Source organism: Lipophrys pholis (assembly GCF_963383615.2).
Source record: "Lipophrys pholis genome assembly, chromosome: 1".
Classification (NCBI taxonomy): Eukaryota; Metazoa; Chordata; class Actinopteri; order Blenniiformes; family Blenniidae; genus Lipophrys; species Lipophrys pholis.
Window position 1 is genome coordinate 32,023,474 of NC_137635.1, and position 18,549 is coordinate 32,042,022.

Sequence of the window (18,549 nt, forward strand, 5' to 3'; positions counted from 1 at the left end):
AGATTCATGCAAAAAAAAAAAAAAAACTGAGGCTAAACCATGACCTGAAGAACATTAAAATGATCTTCTCTTTAATAAAACGCTCAGTGTGCATGTTGACTGACTTGCTCGCATCGTCCAGCAGGTGGAAAAGTCCAAGTGGTTCTGCGCTGATCAGCTCAACGCAGCCGCTGTGGTCTGTGAACTCGATGTTTTCCCAGGCGATGCCCTCGGACACGTAATCCTCCTGGAATTCATCGGAATTACGTCACACAAACCACTATTACGTCCCGCCTGCTTAGACATTCACCGTCATTGGAGTCGCCTTACGGTAAAATTCACTGGATTGAAACGCCCAGTTTAAAAATGTAAAGTGGTTTACAGTATGAAATATTTTTAATGTAAATGTGAAATTAATCCACTTAAATTGTCGCGCGGATTGGACTTTTATCAGGATGTCTAAATGAATCTGGGAGACGTGTACGGCCAATCTATGAACTAGCAGGATGTTAGTTTCATTTCAGTGGTTTCCTGTTGAATTTAAAATACTATTTTATGACTCTCTTAATGTACAGAGGACCTCAAAACCAGGATGTTGTTTTACAAATATTATCCCATCGCCTCTGATGCCACCTTCTGCATGTGAAGTTTTACACCACACACCAAAAAAACCCCACTGAAAATAGGAAATAAGTTGATATTTCTTCTTTTGCCGTTAATGGGTGTGAAGGGCACAAACCTGCTCGAGCGTGAAAACTCTCCGGTTGATGTAACACTGCAGCACCTCGTTGGTGTGGTTGATGCACAGCTGCTCAAAACTGTTTGTGTTGAGGTCCTCAAACCCAGACATGTCCAGCACGCCGATGGACAAACACTGAAAAGACCACAAGCAAGCCGGGGGACGTGAGGCCGCTTGCTGCTCACAGCAAACTCACAACAATCCGCATCACAGATGCATATTACAGGCCCCTCAAAACAGTAAACACATCACATAATCCACAGAGATTGTAACACATTTGAAAACAGGATTTCTAATCCTGAGCCGATTCGAATCGAAATGTTTCGAAAGTCTTTTTGTGCAGTTTCTCATTGTGATGGAAAATATCTATGAAAGATGAAGCATTTAAAACGTTCTGAAGGCCGTCTACATGGGGCAGCACTGTCCGGAAAGTTGATCCTTTCTTAGTAAGCCTTTATGGGGAAAGTGGAGGCATTTCTTCCAGACTCGTAATGTTAAACAGTCACATAAAACATGAACAATCGATCCTTCCACAGGTGCTGCTCCTGCAGGATTTACAGAATGACAGAAAAGTGTGACAGTGCACCACAGCTTTGTTTTAGAACGCAAACACTGGCTTTTTATTTTGGCAAAGCGTTCAGTGCATCTGATTAACGCAAACAACTAAAGGGAAAAAACAGAATTTTTTTGCTTTCACTGCTGCATCTGCATGCAGAGCAACTCAAGTAGTAGACAAATTAGAAATGCAGTGTCAGTCATTTGTTTTTTTGGTCATTCCAGTTTTCACACCTGTACACAGAGTTTTGCATGCAAGTTACATTTGCATCTACCAGAGGACGCCGACGTCCCTCCAGCAGCAGCACTGCAGCTTTTTATTAAATGGCCCTCTCTGACTTACAGACACTGAGTCCTCCATGTCTCGTCTGTTGACCATCGCATGGTTGATGTGAAAGACGATCCAGTCAAACAGAGCGCTGTACAACGACTTGGCCATGGAGTCCCTCATCGACATGGCCTGAGAACAGAAAAAAATTTAACAAAGAAATTAAATAAAGCATGAGAAAGGTCCATGAATGAAATGTCAAATAAGATACCATTTCTTTAGGACTAGATTCTTGTGATTCTATATTATCAGAATGTCCCAATAACTGTAGAAAGTCTCCAATCAGGACAGTGAATGTCCTGACAAAGATCTTATTTCCTCCATATTGCTTCATTGGCTTCTTGTAAACTATTTGAAATATTATAAAGTTAAGCCCTTTGTTCTCCCAAGAGGGGAAAACATGTATAAGAGTTTGTAGTAGCAAGGATTGTTCTGTTATTTCATAGATAATTGTTGGGGAAATCTTGTTTTTTCCCCACAAAGAATGATGTGCAAGTTCATATTCTGAGTTTCAAGGATGACCTGTGTCAGCACTTTTGGAATCTCTGTGGTACTTTCTGTAACCTTCAGAGTCTACGATGCAGGAAGCACGTGGATCTTTCTCAAAACAATTCAGCCTTTAAGAAGGCACTGTCTGACTTCATAGTGAGACGAACTCCTGGACAATCATGCAAAGGTTGTACTGTGACATCGTCTCTTCCTGCAAGAATAATGAAATGAAATTGTCTTAAACTTTTTAAATTGTTCTCAGTCTGATTAATGTGTATTCCGTCTCCCTGAGGTTTTTACTAGGAAATTCTCCCGACAACAATTAAATTATCTTCTAAACTGGTCATCAAAATCCTTTCTTCTATACATTTGCCTGCTTCTTGAATAATCAGTTTCCTCTCATGGTAATAATTATAATTTCAGGACACATAAAGAAGCAGTAGAGATAATTTAAAGCATAATTGCAGCTGCTGTGGAGGCCTGTTGCTTTTACTTTGAAATATATCCAGGCAACCATTCAAAAAGCTTTTTTTTTTTTTTTTAAATGAACAATGTCTAAATAGACGTCGAAAGTATGGGACAAATTCTAAAAGGACAGTGACACAAATGGATAAACTATAAGGAGAACTGTAAGGATTACAATGCAGCACAAAGAGGCTTTTATTTCTCACTGCAGGAAGACCCAGGTTTGATTCTGTGTTTGTACCTCCTGTAATGTGTACTGTGAAACTACAGTGGCATTCACAGTCACCACTCTCCTCTTGGTCAAAGCAATGACTAGTTGCTCTTCTTTCACCTGAAAACACACAAATAAAACACACAGTCAGTGGAGACATTTCTTCACCACTCCAGAAATATAAACTGCTATATTAAGGTTTTATTGATGAAACTCGATGTTATCCAGGAAGTATCGGTAAAGCTGATAAATCAAACAGTGTGTTTTTCCTTTCTTTCTTTCTTTCTTTACAGTGTCATCTCTGGTTGGCAAGTTAAATACTGATGAATGTACCTTCAACAGGTCGGACAATGTCGACACGACTTCAGCAGGTCCGACCTCCAGGACCTGAGAGTCCTCTGGTAGTGTGTACGTAACGTTCCCCAAGTGCAGAATGGCAGAGAGGAGGGAGAATATGCTGCGGTAGAAACAAAAACACTTTTTAAAAAAAAATCAAAAGTAATTTCTGTTATTTGTCCCTGTGGGCTGTAGCATTTTAGTAAAATTAACAGATATAGTACAACACTAAAGACTGAAATCATGGAGGACAGCGGCGTCTAGACACTTTCTGGTCCTCATAATCACTAAATGGCAACAGAATAACTGATTGATGACTTGTTAAGGCGCACATCAGAAACCCTAACATGCCCATTACAGTGTAAACACCTTCTAAACATTTCAAATAGCGCAGGAAAAGAATGTAAACAGCATCTGCAATGACAACGTATAATCCGACTTCCTGCTGTCAACTATCTGACCTTCTTGTGAAGCTCCAGTGCGCCACGCTGCTGCAGGTAGGTATTCAAAACACTCGTAAATCTGACCTGCTTTGCAATTCAGCTGGAACTGTTTTTTTTTTTTTTTTTTTTTTTTGTCTTGCAACTACTCATCCACTTGTTAAGTTGTTTCGGGCGAATGCAGCAAGTTTGCAATAGAATAGTGCATGACTCTGAAGCCACACGCTGCCCTTCCTGTTATCTGTAGTGGCTCATTGTAGCTCTTGATTTCCTGAATGGACGCCTGCACTGTGAGTCTGTCTTCGATCAGAGGTGTCAAACTCATTTTAGCTCAGGAGACATACAAGTGGATTTGATCTCAGTCGGGCCAAACCGGTGAAGCAACAGAATTAACTCCAAAATTCATCTGCTCTGTGGCTTTCCCAAAAATACATGTAGATAAAAGGTTATTTCAATATTTAAATGTTATTAACTTAGTCACAAGGGAGGAATCATTCAAGGAAATTTACATCTTACAACTTGAGGAAACACATTTGACATTTAAGTAAAACATTTTTTTCCAGATTTTGTGTGAGTATAAAAGTATTATGTCCAGCTCTTGTAATACTTTATCATCCGAATGTCTAAAAAGCATATAAAAAGTCTCCAAAGACCACAGTTTCTTCCATATATTTTCTCTTCATTGGCTTCTTGTAAAATCTTATAGAATTGTTTTTCCTCTCTTGGATACAAAGCCTTAAAGCTCTTATTTTACCTTTAGTTAGCCCTGAACAACGAGGCTCCATCATATCTTAAAGAGTTTTGGGGTTTTCCACTGTAAGAGTGCCTTGAGATGACTGTGTTGTATTTGGCGCTATAGAAACAAAATTGAATCAAAAAATATAATTGAATTGCTTCAAAAACTTGTGGTTGAGGTTGACTGGTGACTCGCCTGCAGCGCCTCACAAACTTTAGTGGGATAAATCTAAACAGTCTAGAACGTGAGCTGCAGCTTTACATGGTTTGTTAAGGTTCATTATGAGAGGAAAGTGTTTTAACTGATCCTAAAAGTTGCGGACTCTAATTCTGTTACGTTTTCCAGAGCGAACAATTCTGTGTGTGCGTGCACGTGTGTGTGCACGTGAACAGGTTGTTCACTATGCTGCTGGTGCTTTTCTGTTCGGGCTCTGTCCCGGGGCTGTCAGCCGACGTAGCTGCTGCATTTTTCTCCTGCTTGGCTTGACAAGCTCTGACCTGCCGTTGACACCAGTGTGGAAGACAGAAACTCTCTTGCTCTGCTAAAATAATACCGCACGCCGCCGAATGTATGTGCAGCGTCTCTAAATAGGTTCAAGTTGGGGAAAATGTCTCAAAAAAGTCTGGGAGGACTATGCATGTGAAATGTGAGCTTCTATTCACGCACCTGGAAAAGCAAGTTTGAGCTTCAGTGTCAGCAGATACATCAGCTTTTACTGCTGCGTCCTCTTTCAGGAGGGAAATTGCTAAGGCAAACATTGTTGGCCTTAGAAGGCAAAATATTTCCAGGAAGATATCTTTCCTTTAGGGGCTGGTTGACTCTGGAAACTCCAGACTCAGCAGACAGGTATTGACGGCTTTTCGGTCGGCCTCAAATAGGTTCCGGGTCACCATCCAGAGGCTGGGGCGGCGGGGGTTGTTGTCGGAGAGGGCTTACTTAAGCTGTGCTCAGCAAGTGAGGACATCCTGTGACCTCAAATGAGTATATCCTTCAGAGGTGGAAGGACCACTTTGAGGATCTCCTGAATCTGGGGCCTGAGGCTTCTGGGGCGTCCTCGTCCATTTCTCTGGAGGTCAACGTGACAGTCAAAAAAACTCCTTGGTGGCCCCAGGACTGGATGAGATACGCCCGGAGAGGCTTAAGGCTGATAGTTGAAGCTCAGACCCAGGACTCGCTGGAGAGATCATATCTCAGCTTTGGTCTGGGAACAGCTTGGGGTCGCCCCAGAAGAGCTAGAGGAAGAGCCCTCTATACTGCCGCCGAGAGCCCATTCAGACCAAGAGGGAACGAAGACGGACGGACGGACTTCTCCTCAAAGGGCAAAGTTGTGCTGCACATTATTTAATCATACGTACTGTTTCTTAGTGGAGGACAGGAAACCAACCATCTCCATGGCCTGATGGAGCCTCTTGAACTCATTCCCACATTTTTTCTCAAGGTCCAAATGGAGGTCTTCCTGTAGACCAGACAGACAGAAAAATAAAGATATGCATGGATACAGACTAAACTGTCAATCTAAATTCTAAACACATGGAATACAAACTTTTATTTTAAATCTTTCTCTGTGGTCTCTCACTGTGGTTATATTCAAGGTTTTTTGGGGGTTTTTTAAACAGCAATGTTACTTTTTAAAATGTCTGCGAGCCTTAATACATCATTAATAAATGCAATTAAAATTTATGGCCACAGTGATGAACAAAATTATATTTTTAAGTAAGAAATCAGTCAAAAAATTACTCCAAAACAAAATCACAGTTCACAGTTGTGGAAGTTAATGCATTGTGAGTTTTACTTTGTAATGTTGTTAGGTTAAGAAAAACAACAACAACAACAACAACAACCCCTACACAAACCTGATGTTAATGCAACTGTAGTGTAAGTGGGTCAATATGATTCTTTACATTTCAAATCACGTCAAAATCTGATTTAAAGCTTTTCAAGGATTAGATTAACTTTACATACCAAAGCAGAACCATTATGGAAAGAACAAGTGAAAGTGAAAAAAAAAAAACACAGTAAAGAAAAGCGAACAAACTTTGATTCATTACACATAAACAGAAATATTTAATCCCTCCCTTTTTTTAATTGTTTATAATTTCAGTTTGAAAGCTTTGAAAATAAAAAATAAAGAGGGATATTTCATAATATTTTGTTAAGCTCAGGTGTTTCATCTTTATTTAATCCAAACGCCACAATCACCCGTGTAAAAAAAAAAAAAGAATCCCAGTTAAATTGATTAAAATAATTTAAGGTTGTATGTATTGTTTTTCACTTTGCGAGGTCATCTTGACTGGACACTTCAGTGGTCACTGCCATAAAGTTGGACACTCCTGGTTTACTTGTGTCTTTTCAGGAAACTGCAGGTAAAACTGGTGAATTCTCTTTTCTTCTACAGGTGCAGTCTCAGCCTGTTACGGTCACTTACATTGCAGACTTGGACTGTTTTTATCCTGTTTTATTTGGGTGAAAGTGTGACGAATGACGGTTGCTGCGGTGTGATTATAAAGTGAAAAATCCCAAGCAAAGATCACTCTTCAGCCGGTCTCTGTGTTTTCAGTCTAAAGTCAATCTGAAAGCAGCATTTTCATTTATAAACAGCAGAAAATGGTAAAGTATGTCAAGGTTTTCACTGAAATATCATTACAAATGTTGAAACGATTGTTAAATCCTCCACATGACAATGTTGTTTTGGAGATAATGCTTCTGCATTATCTTCAAATCAGTTTCACTTATCTGCTTTGACATGCTGGAAGGTTTCGAGACCATGCGGTTGAGTTCCCATAAATAATCAACCAGTGTTTTCCCCCCATTTAATGATTCATGGTTTCAGTCTCTTTCCGTGTCGCTGCTGTAGTAAAAATCAAAGGCCAACCTGCTTGAGGTAGAGATAATCCTGTGGCTTCAGCAGGTGGAACTCCTTCTGCTCGTCTCTGGACGCGCCCATCAGCAGGTAGTAGAAGACGTGGTAGTTCCTACAAGTCACAGAGGGAACACTGTGTGTGTCACAGCCAATACTAATACGGAGGCTCCGCAGGTCATTGCAATGTGAAAGATAAAAGCTGCATTAGTGGACTGAGATGTTGAGGGAACTGTTTCTGTGATGAGACTCCAGAAGTTTGGCAAGAAGAAAGAAAAGTGCACCAGAGACAAAATGGCATGTTGCTACGTCAACTGCACTTTTGCTGCATTTTCCCATCAAATCATTATTATATTCAAACACCAACAATAATCCCTCATGACCATCACACATAAGCAGATACTGCTCACTCATCTCATCGTTGTAGCTTTTCTATTCATATTCTGGCTTTTGCTTTCAGGCTGTGAACCTTGAACTAGTGTGTTTGTGTGGACCTTTTGACTTTGTGTGGTTGCTTTAGTGTTTTTGTTTTAGTTCATTCATGTTGTTCCTTAAACTTACATTGTGGCTTTTCGTTGTAACTTTTGCACGGGCGTAGCAGGACTAGCAATCTTTTTTGTAGTTGTTGTATCTGTCTTGTAGGTTTTGTATTCGTGCTGTTGCTCATTCATTGGTGTTATTGTTTATGCCTGTCTGTTTACCGCTTTTGCATTTGTCGTCTGGGTTTATATAGGTGTTGTGGCTTTTGTACCTCTCTTGTAGAGTTTTGCATTTGTGTGCTTTACAGTCATTTCATCATGACTGTTCCTTATCCATTTGTGTTTTTACTTCCGAAATCCGGTTGTTGCTTTGGAATTGATGTGGCAGCTTTTGCAATCATTTTGGTGCAGTTATAGCGGTGTTACTGTTTATGCATTTGTGAAGCAGCTTTTCTATGTTTGTCTCTTCTTGAGTCTTAGTCATACCTCTCGTTCTTATCCCGGGACACCAGTCGGCTTTTTTCCAATAGGTACTTTTCAATGACTGCCCTGTAAAACACGGCAGAATGGAAACAAAATCGGTGAAACGTCGCAGAGGATGCTGACACTGAACAAATAAGACACGAGAGGCAAAATGAATGCCTGAATGATAAAAATATACTGTATTGACCAACTGAAAAAGGTGAACCGAGCTGCAGAAAAAGCCTCACCCTCTGATGACGCCACTCTCCAGGTAGTTGAGCTGAATAAACTTCCCAAAGCGACTGGAGTTGTTGTTATCTGCACTCCTGGCATTGCCGAAGGCCTGTTGAAGACATGAAGAACCGTTTTCTCTCAAACAAATACAGAAATGTTTCCCACAGACACGGGCAGAGAGGGGCTTTCAAACACACCGTTTGTGGAAGGTGGGACGCTCCTGCAAATAGATCCTTTTAATTTGAAATATCTGACATAACAGTATACAAGTGCTGTATTTGTTGCACTTATGGTTTTGCAATGAAGCTTATTTTTATCATTATAGTGAGTTCCCTTAAACATTTGAAATGAATGCAAATTCATGCAAACAAAAGGTATCCCCCTAACCCGGTCCCCCCGCCCCCCACACACACAGGACACTTTAACAAATTCACTGTTTAATCTGGGAAAAGTCCATTAAAATATGTTCTGCAGCACCAGAGGAACCCTAATGTTGGTCTCATATGTATATAAGCTCAGCTAAAAAGTGGCAGGGCCTGCTGGCACGAGCTCTCGAGGAGTTAGAAGAGGGCCAATAAGCTTCTCCTTTTTATAAGTCAAGCTTGATGGAGTAGAAAAGCCCCAAACTGCGCCCACATCATCCTAACTGGAGCTCTGCTGAGGGTCCTGTCCTAACAGGCTGGAGCATCGTCTGCACAGATGGCGAGGTAGACCTGCAGACTGCTCTGATCACACGCCGTCAGGAATGGCTTTGAAATCACAGGAATGTTCCAGATTCTGTGCACCTCAGTGCATGCATACAGAGCAGATGTGCAGGAACCTTCTCTTGAGTTCCTTATCAGTGACATTTACATAGAGAGTCTGGACAAGAGTGAAAGAGATGTGGGGAGAAAAACAAGCAGATGGTAGTTGGAAAACAGGTGTTTGCCCTCTCGGGTTTGGGGTCTAATCTCCTGCTGGACACGGCGATGAAGGTGTTTCTTTTAGATTTTTCCGTATATTCTAAAAAGTGCTATATCACAAACACGTATACGTGTGGAGATCTGGACCCTCTGGAAGGTTTACTGCAGCTCGGGGATCAGGACTCGGCTGAATCGCAGCAGACGGCGAAATCCTCCGTAAAGATTTCTCAGAGATGCGAAACACATAAACAGCAGTATCATAGCTGCCAAGTCTGGTTCGTTTCAAGGTGTCAAAACCTCTTAAAGTGATGTTGGGGTTGCTTAACACCCCAAAACCAAGTGTTGTGGCGTTATCATACTGCTGCTCTGCTTATCACATGTAAGCATTATTATACTGGTTTGAATATAAGACCAGGGTTGTTTTTCCCCAGGATACTGGCCCAAAGCGGTAGGATGGATTTTCATTTGGGGGGTACAGAGAAAGAGATACCTGCTCTTCCTTTTCTTGTCTTTTTAATGTCACTAAACATAAATAGTTCCACTATGAAGTAAAAATATCTCAAACATCCAGATAACAGTAACTTGGAAAAGCGTCCTAATAATCAGGGACACAGGAGTTATGGGGTTCATTTTAATCTGATGATTAATGCATCTTATGACACTCAACATCCTACAAAATACCCTGAAGCGAGTAATATAAGAAGATGGAGAAGACAAAGAGAGTCTAATCCACAATTTATTGTTGGAAAAACACCACACGGTCCTGGTGGGCACCGTGTTTTTCACACAAAAGGTTAATGCAGTCCGTAATGCAGCTAAATATATTTCAAATTAAAAACACATTTAACAGCATTTGGGATTCAAAGCATTCCTGTGCTGCAGTGTCGGCGACAACACACTCAACTCAGCCACAGATGTGACAACAATTAACAATTCTCACAACATCGCTGTAGCCTATGTTGTCATATCAAAGAAAGAAAACGAAGAGAACTAAAACAAAAGGAAGATGTTTTGCGATACCCTCAAGTCATGGCTGAAGGAATTTATTTCAAGGCTGAAAAATCGAAACAAACGCAAGAATTTTTTATATTTAAAAATAACAGTTGTATAATGTAGGCTAAGTTAAAATTACCTAAATCATTATCTAAACAAAGCTTGATCTATTACGTGGGAATTGCAGAGTCCATGTTTATGTAGAGTCTATTAGATTTCATTTTACCAGCCAGTATTATCAAGAGCAAAAACATTTATGTTAAAATGACTCAGTCTATATAAAGTATTTTATATATTAGTCAGTCAAAAGATTGTAATGAGTGTGTTTGTTTGTTTTTTCCAGCTATTTACCAAAAAAAAATCATGCAAGAATTGTAATGTATATTTAGATTCTTTGAAAGAAATTCCTACATCAACACAAAGCAGCTTTAAAATCTCACAAGAACTTCTGTGTACATTAGTAGTGAGATCGTCCACGTGAGAACAAGCATCCAATTGAAGAACGGGTTTTTCTCAGCTCTATTGAGGCCACGTTTACACGTACCCAGGTATTTGAAAAACAGTGATTCTCATTCATGCTTCTCATTACACTGCCCCCTACAGGTTTGGCTGCTCATGGTCGCTCTGACCCAGGTGTGCATGCAGGTTAGTGTCAATGATTTTCTTTTTGTAAACATAGAGGAGGAAATATCCTTTTCTGTAACAAAATCACTTGTATTTTTTCAGTCAATATATTTTCCTTTTTTCCATGTTTTTATCTGAGAGTATCAAGTGACGTTGAGCAAATATTCTGCAACTAGCATGTGAAATCCAGGTGAATTTTGATCCACATTTTTGTTTATGTTTATAAAACATTGGGGTGAACATAAGACGACGCACAAATTCAGGATGACTCAAAGGGAAGATTGTTTCTCACATACAGTATGTCCATCTCGTAGTCGCAACTTCAACTAGGATCATTGTAATATATAATATATTCCAACAGGTTAGTTGCACTTCTCTTTTGCTTCTTTTGTTTGCATTATGGGATTTCTTCTGTGGGAACAGTTTATGCAACATTCGTAGAACTTAGACAAAGAACCTGATCAGTCTGATTCCAAATGATTATTTGTGCAAATGTGCATATTTCCGCATTGTCGCGTCTCCAATTAATTACAATTTGTCACAGCGATCAGATGAAATTCTTTCTGCACTTGGCAGGTGTCTGGCATGGAATCAGGCGCACCAATGATTTTATAACTGTTTGTGATATGGATTTATTTATTTTTTAACTTTTTGAATCAATGGAAAACTTTAATAAAAAGAAAACTGAAGACTCTTTCACAAAGCAGTGACAGAAGAATTAACTTGCTATTTCCTGGCCGGCGCTGCTTCACATATTAACACCTGATGCATCTGGCGCCAAGTATATGGAAACAAAGGACTGAAATCTCGTGTGAAATTCAGTCGCAGATCCTTCGAGGTAAACATCGCTGGGGGAAGCAGGGACGAGAAGCAGAGCCTGCGAGAGAGAGACAGTGGTTTAAAACAGAGAGCGGGGCAGTGATTTACTCTCTGTTGCGCAGGTTTGCCAGCAGACCTGGCCGAGCCTGTTCCGACACGTTCTCGTTTCTCTCCTCTCCTCGGTATTCCCTGACAGACAACGCCCTGCACATTCCCCCTGAGCTGCACCGTGCCGGGCCTCCTGATCGCCAAACACCCAGTTCAAAATAAAAAAACACAAAGGTTTGTTTCGGTGGAGGAGTCATCACCTGAGGCTTATTAATGGTCCCTAATTTCAGAATCAAGCAAGCTGAAGCCTTCTTTGACGCACTCATTAACCACGAGGATTAAAATAGGCATTGTATACGCAAGCCGCTATTGTGACGCAAGTCAACACAGTCAGACTGATAAAAGGAGAGAAAATCTGTGCTTGACAACACAGAAAAAGGAACAAAACCGGAGGAGTGATTCATGAGCAGAAAGGAAATCACAAGATAGGAAAAAGTTGCTTCACAGAAACTGCCATAGTGATCCGTATCAACACTTCAGTGGCAGACCTTTTTTTTTTTTTTCCTTGGATACTCTGAGATTGCCTCTTAAGAAAGGTAAATCCCTTTGTTTGGACACCACTGATTAATCATACTGTGAACATCATGTACACTTAACTTGTAGTTTCACAATAAAACTAGAAAAAAAAAAAAAAACATTAGGCCTAAAATTCTGCTTCATTTAGTTGCTCATTTCTCCTAAACTCTAACAAATTCAAATGAAAAGCAACATGTCCAAAGTACAATTCTCTAATTCGATAGCACATTACAGCAAAGCCAAACACTGGCAGACGTGTGCACTCTGACTACACACTTTTCTTTTAGAAAGAGAATCAACCCACTCAGACCGTGTTCTCACGACAGATCCTGATCAGTGAACTTTTTTTTCCTGACAACTCTTCCTGATATGGCTTGAATTTACATTTACTGGCTTCATCTGGTAAGAAATTAAAATAAACAAGACGCCTGTCAGACAATGCTGCGACCAAATTTAAGGAAATAATCCATCAATATTTACTTCAATTCTTCCTTTAACTTAAAAAGCTCTAAACAGCTAGACTCCATCATATCTTAAAGAGCTGCTATTCCCATTTCAGCCCAGAAGAACACTTGGTTCTCAGAATCTGGAGGTTCTACTGGAGGTTCCGAGGTTTTCTAAAAGCAGAGTAGGAGGCAGAGCATTCATCCAGCAGACTCTTCTCATGAGGAAGCAGCTCCTAGTTTCAGTTCAGCTCAAACATAGTCTCTACTTAAAGCTTGGCTTCAACTTTTCTATCTAATGAAGCTTACAGTCCCGGTTGGTTCGGACTATCTTGAAGCCTTTTCTGGACACTGACCCAGGAGGAGGAGAGAGAAGAGTGACTGAAGTGGACATGCGTCTGATCAGTATCCGTCCTTTGTGATGAAGACATTAACAAGTTGAAACGCTGACTGAATACAACCACTTCTCCCTTAACCTGCAACGAAGGAGTATTACAGGACTGAACACGTGCTTCTGACGTCGTTTTGACCTCAACAACAAATCTTCACATTATCTTGTAATTTGTTTGTTTTATAAAGTCACACAAATAACTTGTTTCTCACTTGTGCGTCCATAATTACCATGGCACATTTTTTGAGTTTTACGTGTTTACAGCAGGCCACCACATACCTGCAGTAAACACTACAGCATTTTCAGCAGCGTTTACAGCCTCTCGTTCCCTTCCATCGTTTTCCTTGCAGCTCAGATCGTCTCCAAGACGAGCTGTAGACTCTCTCGTCTCTGTTTACTCAAACTTTACAGCGAAGCCACACACACCCCCCTTTCACCAACAAACCAATGAAAGCAATTAGCAGTTTCCGCAAGTCTAAATAATGTGGAAATAGTGTAAGTGCAGACAGGTGAGGAACACTGATGTTAGATACCGGTTAACACTTATTCAGCTAAAAAAAGACAAAAACAGCAAATTACACTTGGATAAAAAACAACAACAACAACAACCCTCTATTCATGTTACAGCTGCAGTTCTCTAAAAAGCTGATTGGGACACGTAAAAAGGCCAGAAAAGGTCCATTCACCAGATTAAAATCACAAACTCTACTTGTTCAGTTCATTGTACGAGAATCCATATTTCGACACTGCCTGATAAAGGCTGCCTCCCATGAGATTGTGTGTGCGTGGTTCGATGTGCGTGATCGGTAAGGGATCCTTGTGAAAGCTTAACTACCTCACTGATGAAAAACAATATGCACACAAAAACCCCAGGAATAGACATCTTCCTGCTTTACGCATTGTGAGTCCATATTCCTGGAGCTGGGGCAGAGTCAAATAATTCAAAGTGACAAACTGGAGCCGGTACTTTCAAATGCAGCATAAATAAAATAGTTATTGTGCTGGTTGTGGGATTTAACTCACAGAAAATTAGAAAACCCTGCTGGGAGCTCATAAATGACTAATCTGGTCTTAGGTTTTGGAGGTCTTGTTTTCAAGTCCTCCTGACCGGAGGTGGGATTATTATCTGTTGGTTTATTGTAATTATAATAATAATTACAACGACTCACATTCCTGTAATCAACTATAAATAAGTAGAACTGTTAGGATTTGGCCTGGCACGAAAAAGAATAATGCATAAAGATCAGTGTTACTGATAATCAAAGAAACGTCTTTGGTTGTATTAAAGCAACACAAAAATATAGATATGTATGCATGTAGTATATTCAATATAATACACAATTTCTGTGGTATCACGGCAGTAAAAAAGTTCAAATGATTATGTGATATCAGATGTGGGAAAAAAAGATTAAGTAGTTTTTGGGGGATATAAGTATATTTTTTGCCCCAAGTGTGTGATTTTCCTCATTCAAATACAATTTACACCACATGATCTACTTTCCCACCTTTAAAACGAGTCACCAACAATATAAATTAGTATTCTAATATCCCTGCTCTTTACTCTAATTGAACCTTTTGATTTGCAAGTTTGTAGCTTGTAAATTGATGTTAATAATCTTTATTGGGGGAGTGACCATCTGTGGTAATTTCTGTATTTCTTCCAAATCAATAATTGTACAATTTAATCAAAATACACATGATGCTTCTTAACAGTTATATCCAGATCAATTAATACAATTACTGGTGGTACACACAATAGGTTATAGGTTATCTTTTACAAAAATCTTCTGAGAGATTTGTCCAAATTGTTGAATTCTGTATGTCGAGATATTGAGATATGTTTGATTTATTTATTATAGAAATGGCCCTTTAAATATCCTCAATTACGACTGATTGACTAACATTTTCAATCTTTTTTTTTTAATGAGACTTTCTGTATAGAATTCCTGTTTTCTATCGACAATTCTGTTTAAAAAAACAATTCACCAGACACTTGATTGTCTGAAAAATGTGCTCTAAATACATAATTTAAAAGCAACTGGCAAATAAAACATCCGACAGTTAAGAGGTAACTAATACTCTGAGTAATCTACACACACTAAACTGAATGCCAGCTATTGACACTACAATAAAACAAACATATTAGTTTAAATGTCAATTGTCCTCAGAACAGTTTTCAAAAAGTGAAGTTCTTATTTGCACTTTTAAATTAATATTCATGGCTCTTGCCAGCTCAGCAGCAAACAGAAGTTTTGAGGCTCTGAAAGGCTGAACTGTCTCCAAAACTCAGCGTTTCACACGGCAGTTAGATGTTATGTTGTTGTGCAACAGCAACAGAAACAGAAAGCGAGAGAGGAGGGGAGGGAGGGAGGGAGAAGAGGGCTGATGTGTCCGGTTACTCAGCTGCTGTGAAAAACCTCCAGAAAACTCCAGCCTTGTGTTACACAAAGTGTTTCTCATTCACACAAACTGTCGAAAGACACACGTGCGATAAAAACGCGGCATTGTTTGCGTCGTCCTTATTCACGCCGGTAAATGTTCACACACTTCATATTCCATCTTTCGGCTGCACTTTGCCAATCAAAAAGTCTTTTAGACCAACAAGGTGAACTCTCAATATTTTATAGAAACCACATAAATAAATGAATCCACATGTGAATGTGTCATGAATATATCCAAAAGTGGCTGCCATTGTGCATCAATTGGCTATTTTTTGAGTAATGGAGCCTGAAATTGACATACATAAAACACTTAAAGATTGTGTAACTTATATTTAATTACATATATGTAATTTGATTTAATGGCCAGTGCATTCAGTTAAAAAATGTGCTTTTGTCAATAACAATTTTTTCTTGTTGATCTGTCTGGTTAAATAACAGTTAAAAAAAAAAGGAAATGCAAAGTAAAGGACACATGCAAAGTAAAGTTGCTCTCACCCCTGGTTGGAATCGAACACTGAGTCCTCTGACTGTTCCACTGATATATTTGCTGCAGGAAGTGCTGAGGTTTCTTTATCAGTAACTTGCTGGTGATTATTTGCATGATTAAAAAAAATAAACAGAGCGAGCTTCATGTTGAACGTTGGCTGCAGCCATGAAACAAGAAAAAACTAACTAAACCTGTGACTCAGGAGCTCGGTGTGAAGCCGCTTCTCCATCTGCTTGACAAAACTCTCCTCAGCCTGCAGCAGAAACAGAGGAACTTTGGTCTTTACGCTCTAGATCTGGGGTGTCGAACTGAAATTGAATCAACTGGAACGGTAACATGATAGAATTAAAAACCATTGAATACCAATAGCTCACAATGTGGCAGCTATTTTTATCTGCGGTATCACTGATCTCTGGTCTCAGTGTCGTGTCAACGACTAACGCAGTGCCAGCTCAATAAAAAAAAAAAAGGTTTCGACACTCTTGCTTTCAGCTCAACTATGGTTGGTGCTATTTAAAGTGTGTTTTCACTTCCTGTGAACAAAAAGATTCTTTTCCACTGCTCCTGCAATAACGTTCCATCCATCCATCTTTATCCTGTTTAGGTTCACGGGTTGCTGGGGCCAATCCCAGCTGGGCGATGGCAGGGTATACATCACAGACTGTGCATACAAGCGTTATAAACGTCTCTGTCATGATGTACGTTGCCATGTCGGATTACATCCATTGTAAAACTATCTGTTCATTATAAAAAAACAACTTAAATTTCTGTCTAATTACATTTTTAGGGGTCGTATTCTTGGAGCATTTTGAGTTAAGTCGACTGCACAGCACACTTTTTGGTTTACTATTGTGAACAATTTCCAAGACCAATTGGAGGGAGAGCTTCCGTTTACATTTACACACTGACAAACTCGAAAATAGCGTCATTTTACATTCCAGCACAGATTAACTCTCGTGTGGGACCGTTTTCATAACAAACGCAGTCGAGGGCATTTCAGAAACGTTACGGTCTCCCTGTTTAGCAGTGATGGAGAGCAGTGGGCCTCACAATCGTTGCAATAATTTACTTTTTATTTCTAAATTTTCAAGAATGCCCTGGCCAAAACAGGCAGCAGTGCATTAAGGTTCCAGACAAAACAGGCACAGAAAACATGTAAGAAAAATGTCAATACATTAAAAACATGCAAATTTGAAAAAAATAAAAATAAATGCAGATAAATAAAAATTAAGTCCATCATTGAAAATATCTTCAGACAGATGTGTTTGTCTCTACGTCACTAAGTAACTTTTTAAAAGAGTCCAGTGAAATCAATTTGATCGCCAGTCGGCACAACCCCTAATTAAACCGTTGGAATCATTAGAAAGAAAACTAAGGCAACAAGCTGCAGGTAGTAAACACTAATGCACATGTGATGGAAAAAGAACAAAACAACCCAAAACAACGTCCGTCCCAGTCGCAGCTCGTGGGAAAATAAAAGCACCGTTATTTGGAGAAGGCAACAACACTTAATATCCTGTACTAAACTGTTAGTATTTACCTCAAATCATATAATTGTCGCAATAATTCTTACCTGAAAATACTTCTGCACACGGAGAAAAGTGTCAAGCTGCTCTGTGGATGATTGACTTTGGTTTTCAGGCTAAAATGCAACTGAACTATTTTTGTATTTTGGACTTTAAAGGAGACATATCATGCTTTTAAATCCTTCCTTTTTACATATAAATCATACAGTTGTGGTCTATACAACGCGAAACTGCAATGCTTGGATCTGAATTCCTCATTATTAGAGCTCCACAGGCCCCTTTTCAACCCCTTTTCTGATGTGCTTCTGAGAGCAACTCGTTTTGGGGCGGTCTCTTCAAATGCAAATGAGACACTTCATACCCCGCCTCCTCTCCAGGTTGCAGAGGTGACACTCGGTTCAACGTCACCCTGTTCGGCCATCTTTGTAGTTTGATAGAACAGATACAATTATCTAGCGGCGCAGAAACTTTATATTCACACATTATTTACAAAATGTCAACAACGGAAGATTTGTCCATCCAGCCATACATGTTGGAGCCAGAGTCGGACCCGGCGGAGCGAGATGAAAATGACGATGATGCAGAACAACGTCTTCATATGGATGTAACGCAATGGTGTGTTACTATATTTACACTAACTTCTCCATCCATGCCCACTACTACAATACTGCCTGTATTACAACGACTATTTAACACAGAAGTTACATTATAATCTAAAACGAGCACACAGCGCTAACATATGAAGACGGTGCAACTGCTAATGCTAACAAAACAATGACAGGGACGTCTTATAATCACACTTTGTAGCGTTATATACAGCTTACCGAAGTGCTCTGTTCGTCGTCTCCATAGATAGAAGGAACTGACCGCTCAATCAGACCAAGTCTTTCGGCAAATCCTTCTTTATACTGGCGGAGGTTGCTGAAGCAGTCATCCTGGAAGTGCTTCGCGCACACAAAAATGACCTTACCCACAGATGTGGGTACATT

The 18,549-nt window shown here is 39.8% G+C and overlaps 1 protein-coding gene across 4 annotated transcripts in view; it reads right to left on the reverse strand.

The window, feature by feature from the left end:
- LOC308114865 (myosin IXb) overlaps positions 1-18,549 on the reverse strand; it is a 44,111-nt gene that overhangs the window by 21,678 nt on the left and 3,884 nt on the right. For all 4 annotated transcript variants that reach the window (XM_080472098.1, XM_080472100.1, XM_080472097.1 and 1 more), the window contains exons 3-11: positions 8,325-8,419; positions 8,101-8,163; positions 7,151-7,250; positions 5,634-5,734; positions 3,100-3,223; positions 2,797-2,886; positions 1,617-1,733; positions 719-853; positions 105-226 (exon numbers count right to left, since the gene is read on the reverse strand). In XM_080472098.1, coding sequence (XP_080328224.1) covers positions 105-226; positions 719-853; positions 1,617-1,733; positions 2,797-2,886; positions 3,100-3,223; positions 5,634-5,734; positions 7,151-7,250; positions 8,101-8,163; positions 8,325-8,419 — 947 coding nt within the window. The remainder of the gene's footprint in view (positions 1-104; positions 227-718; positions 854-1,616; positions 1,734-2,796; positions 2,887-3,099; positions 3,224-5,633; positions 5,735-7,150; positions 7,251-8,100; positions 8,164-8,324; positions 8,420-18,549) is intronic.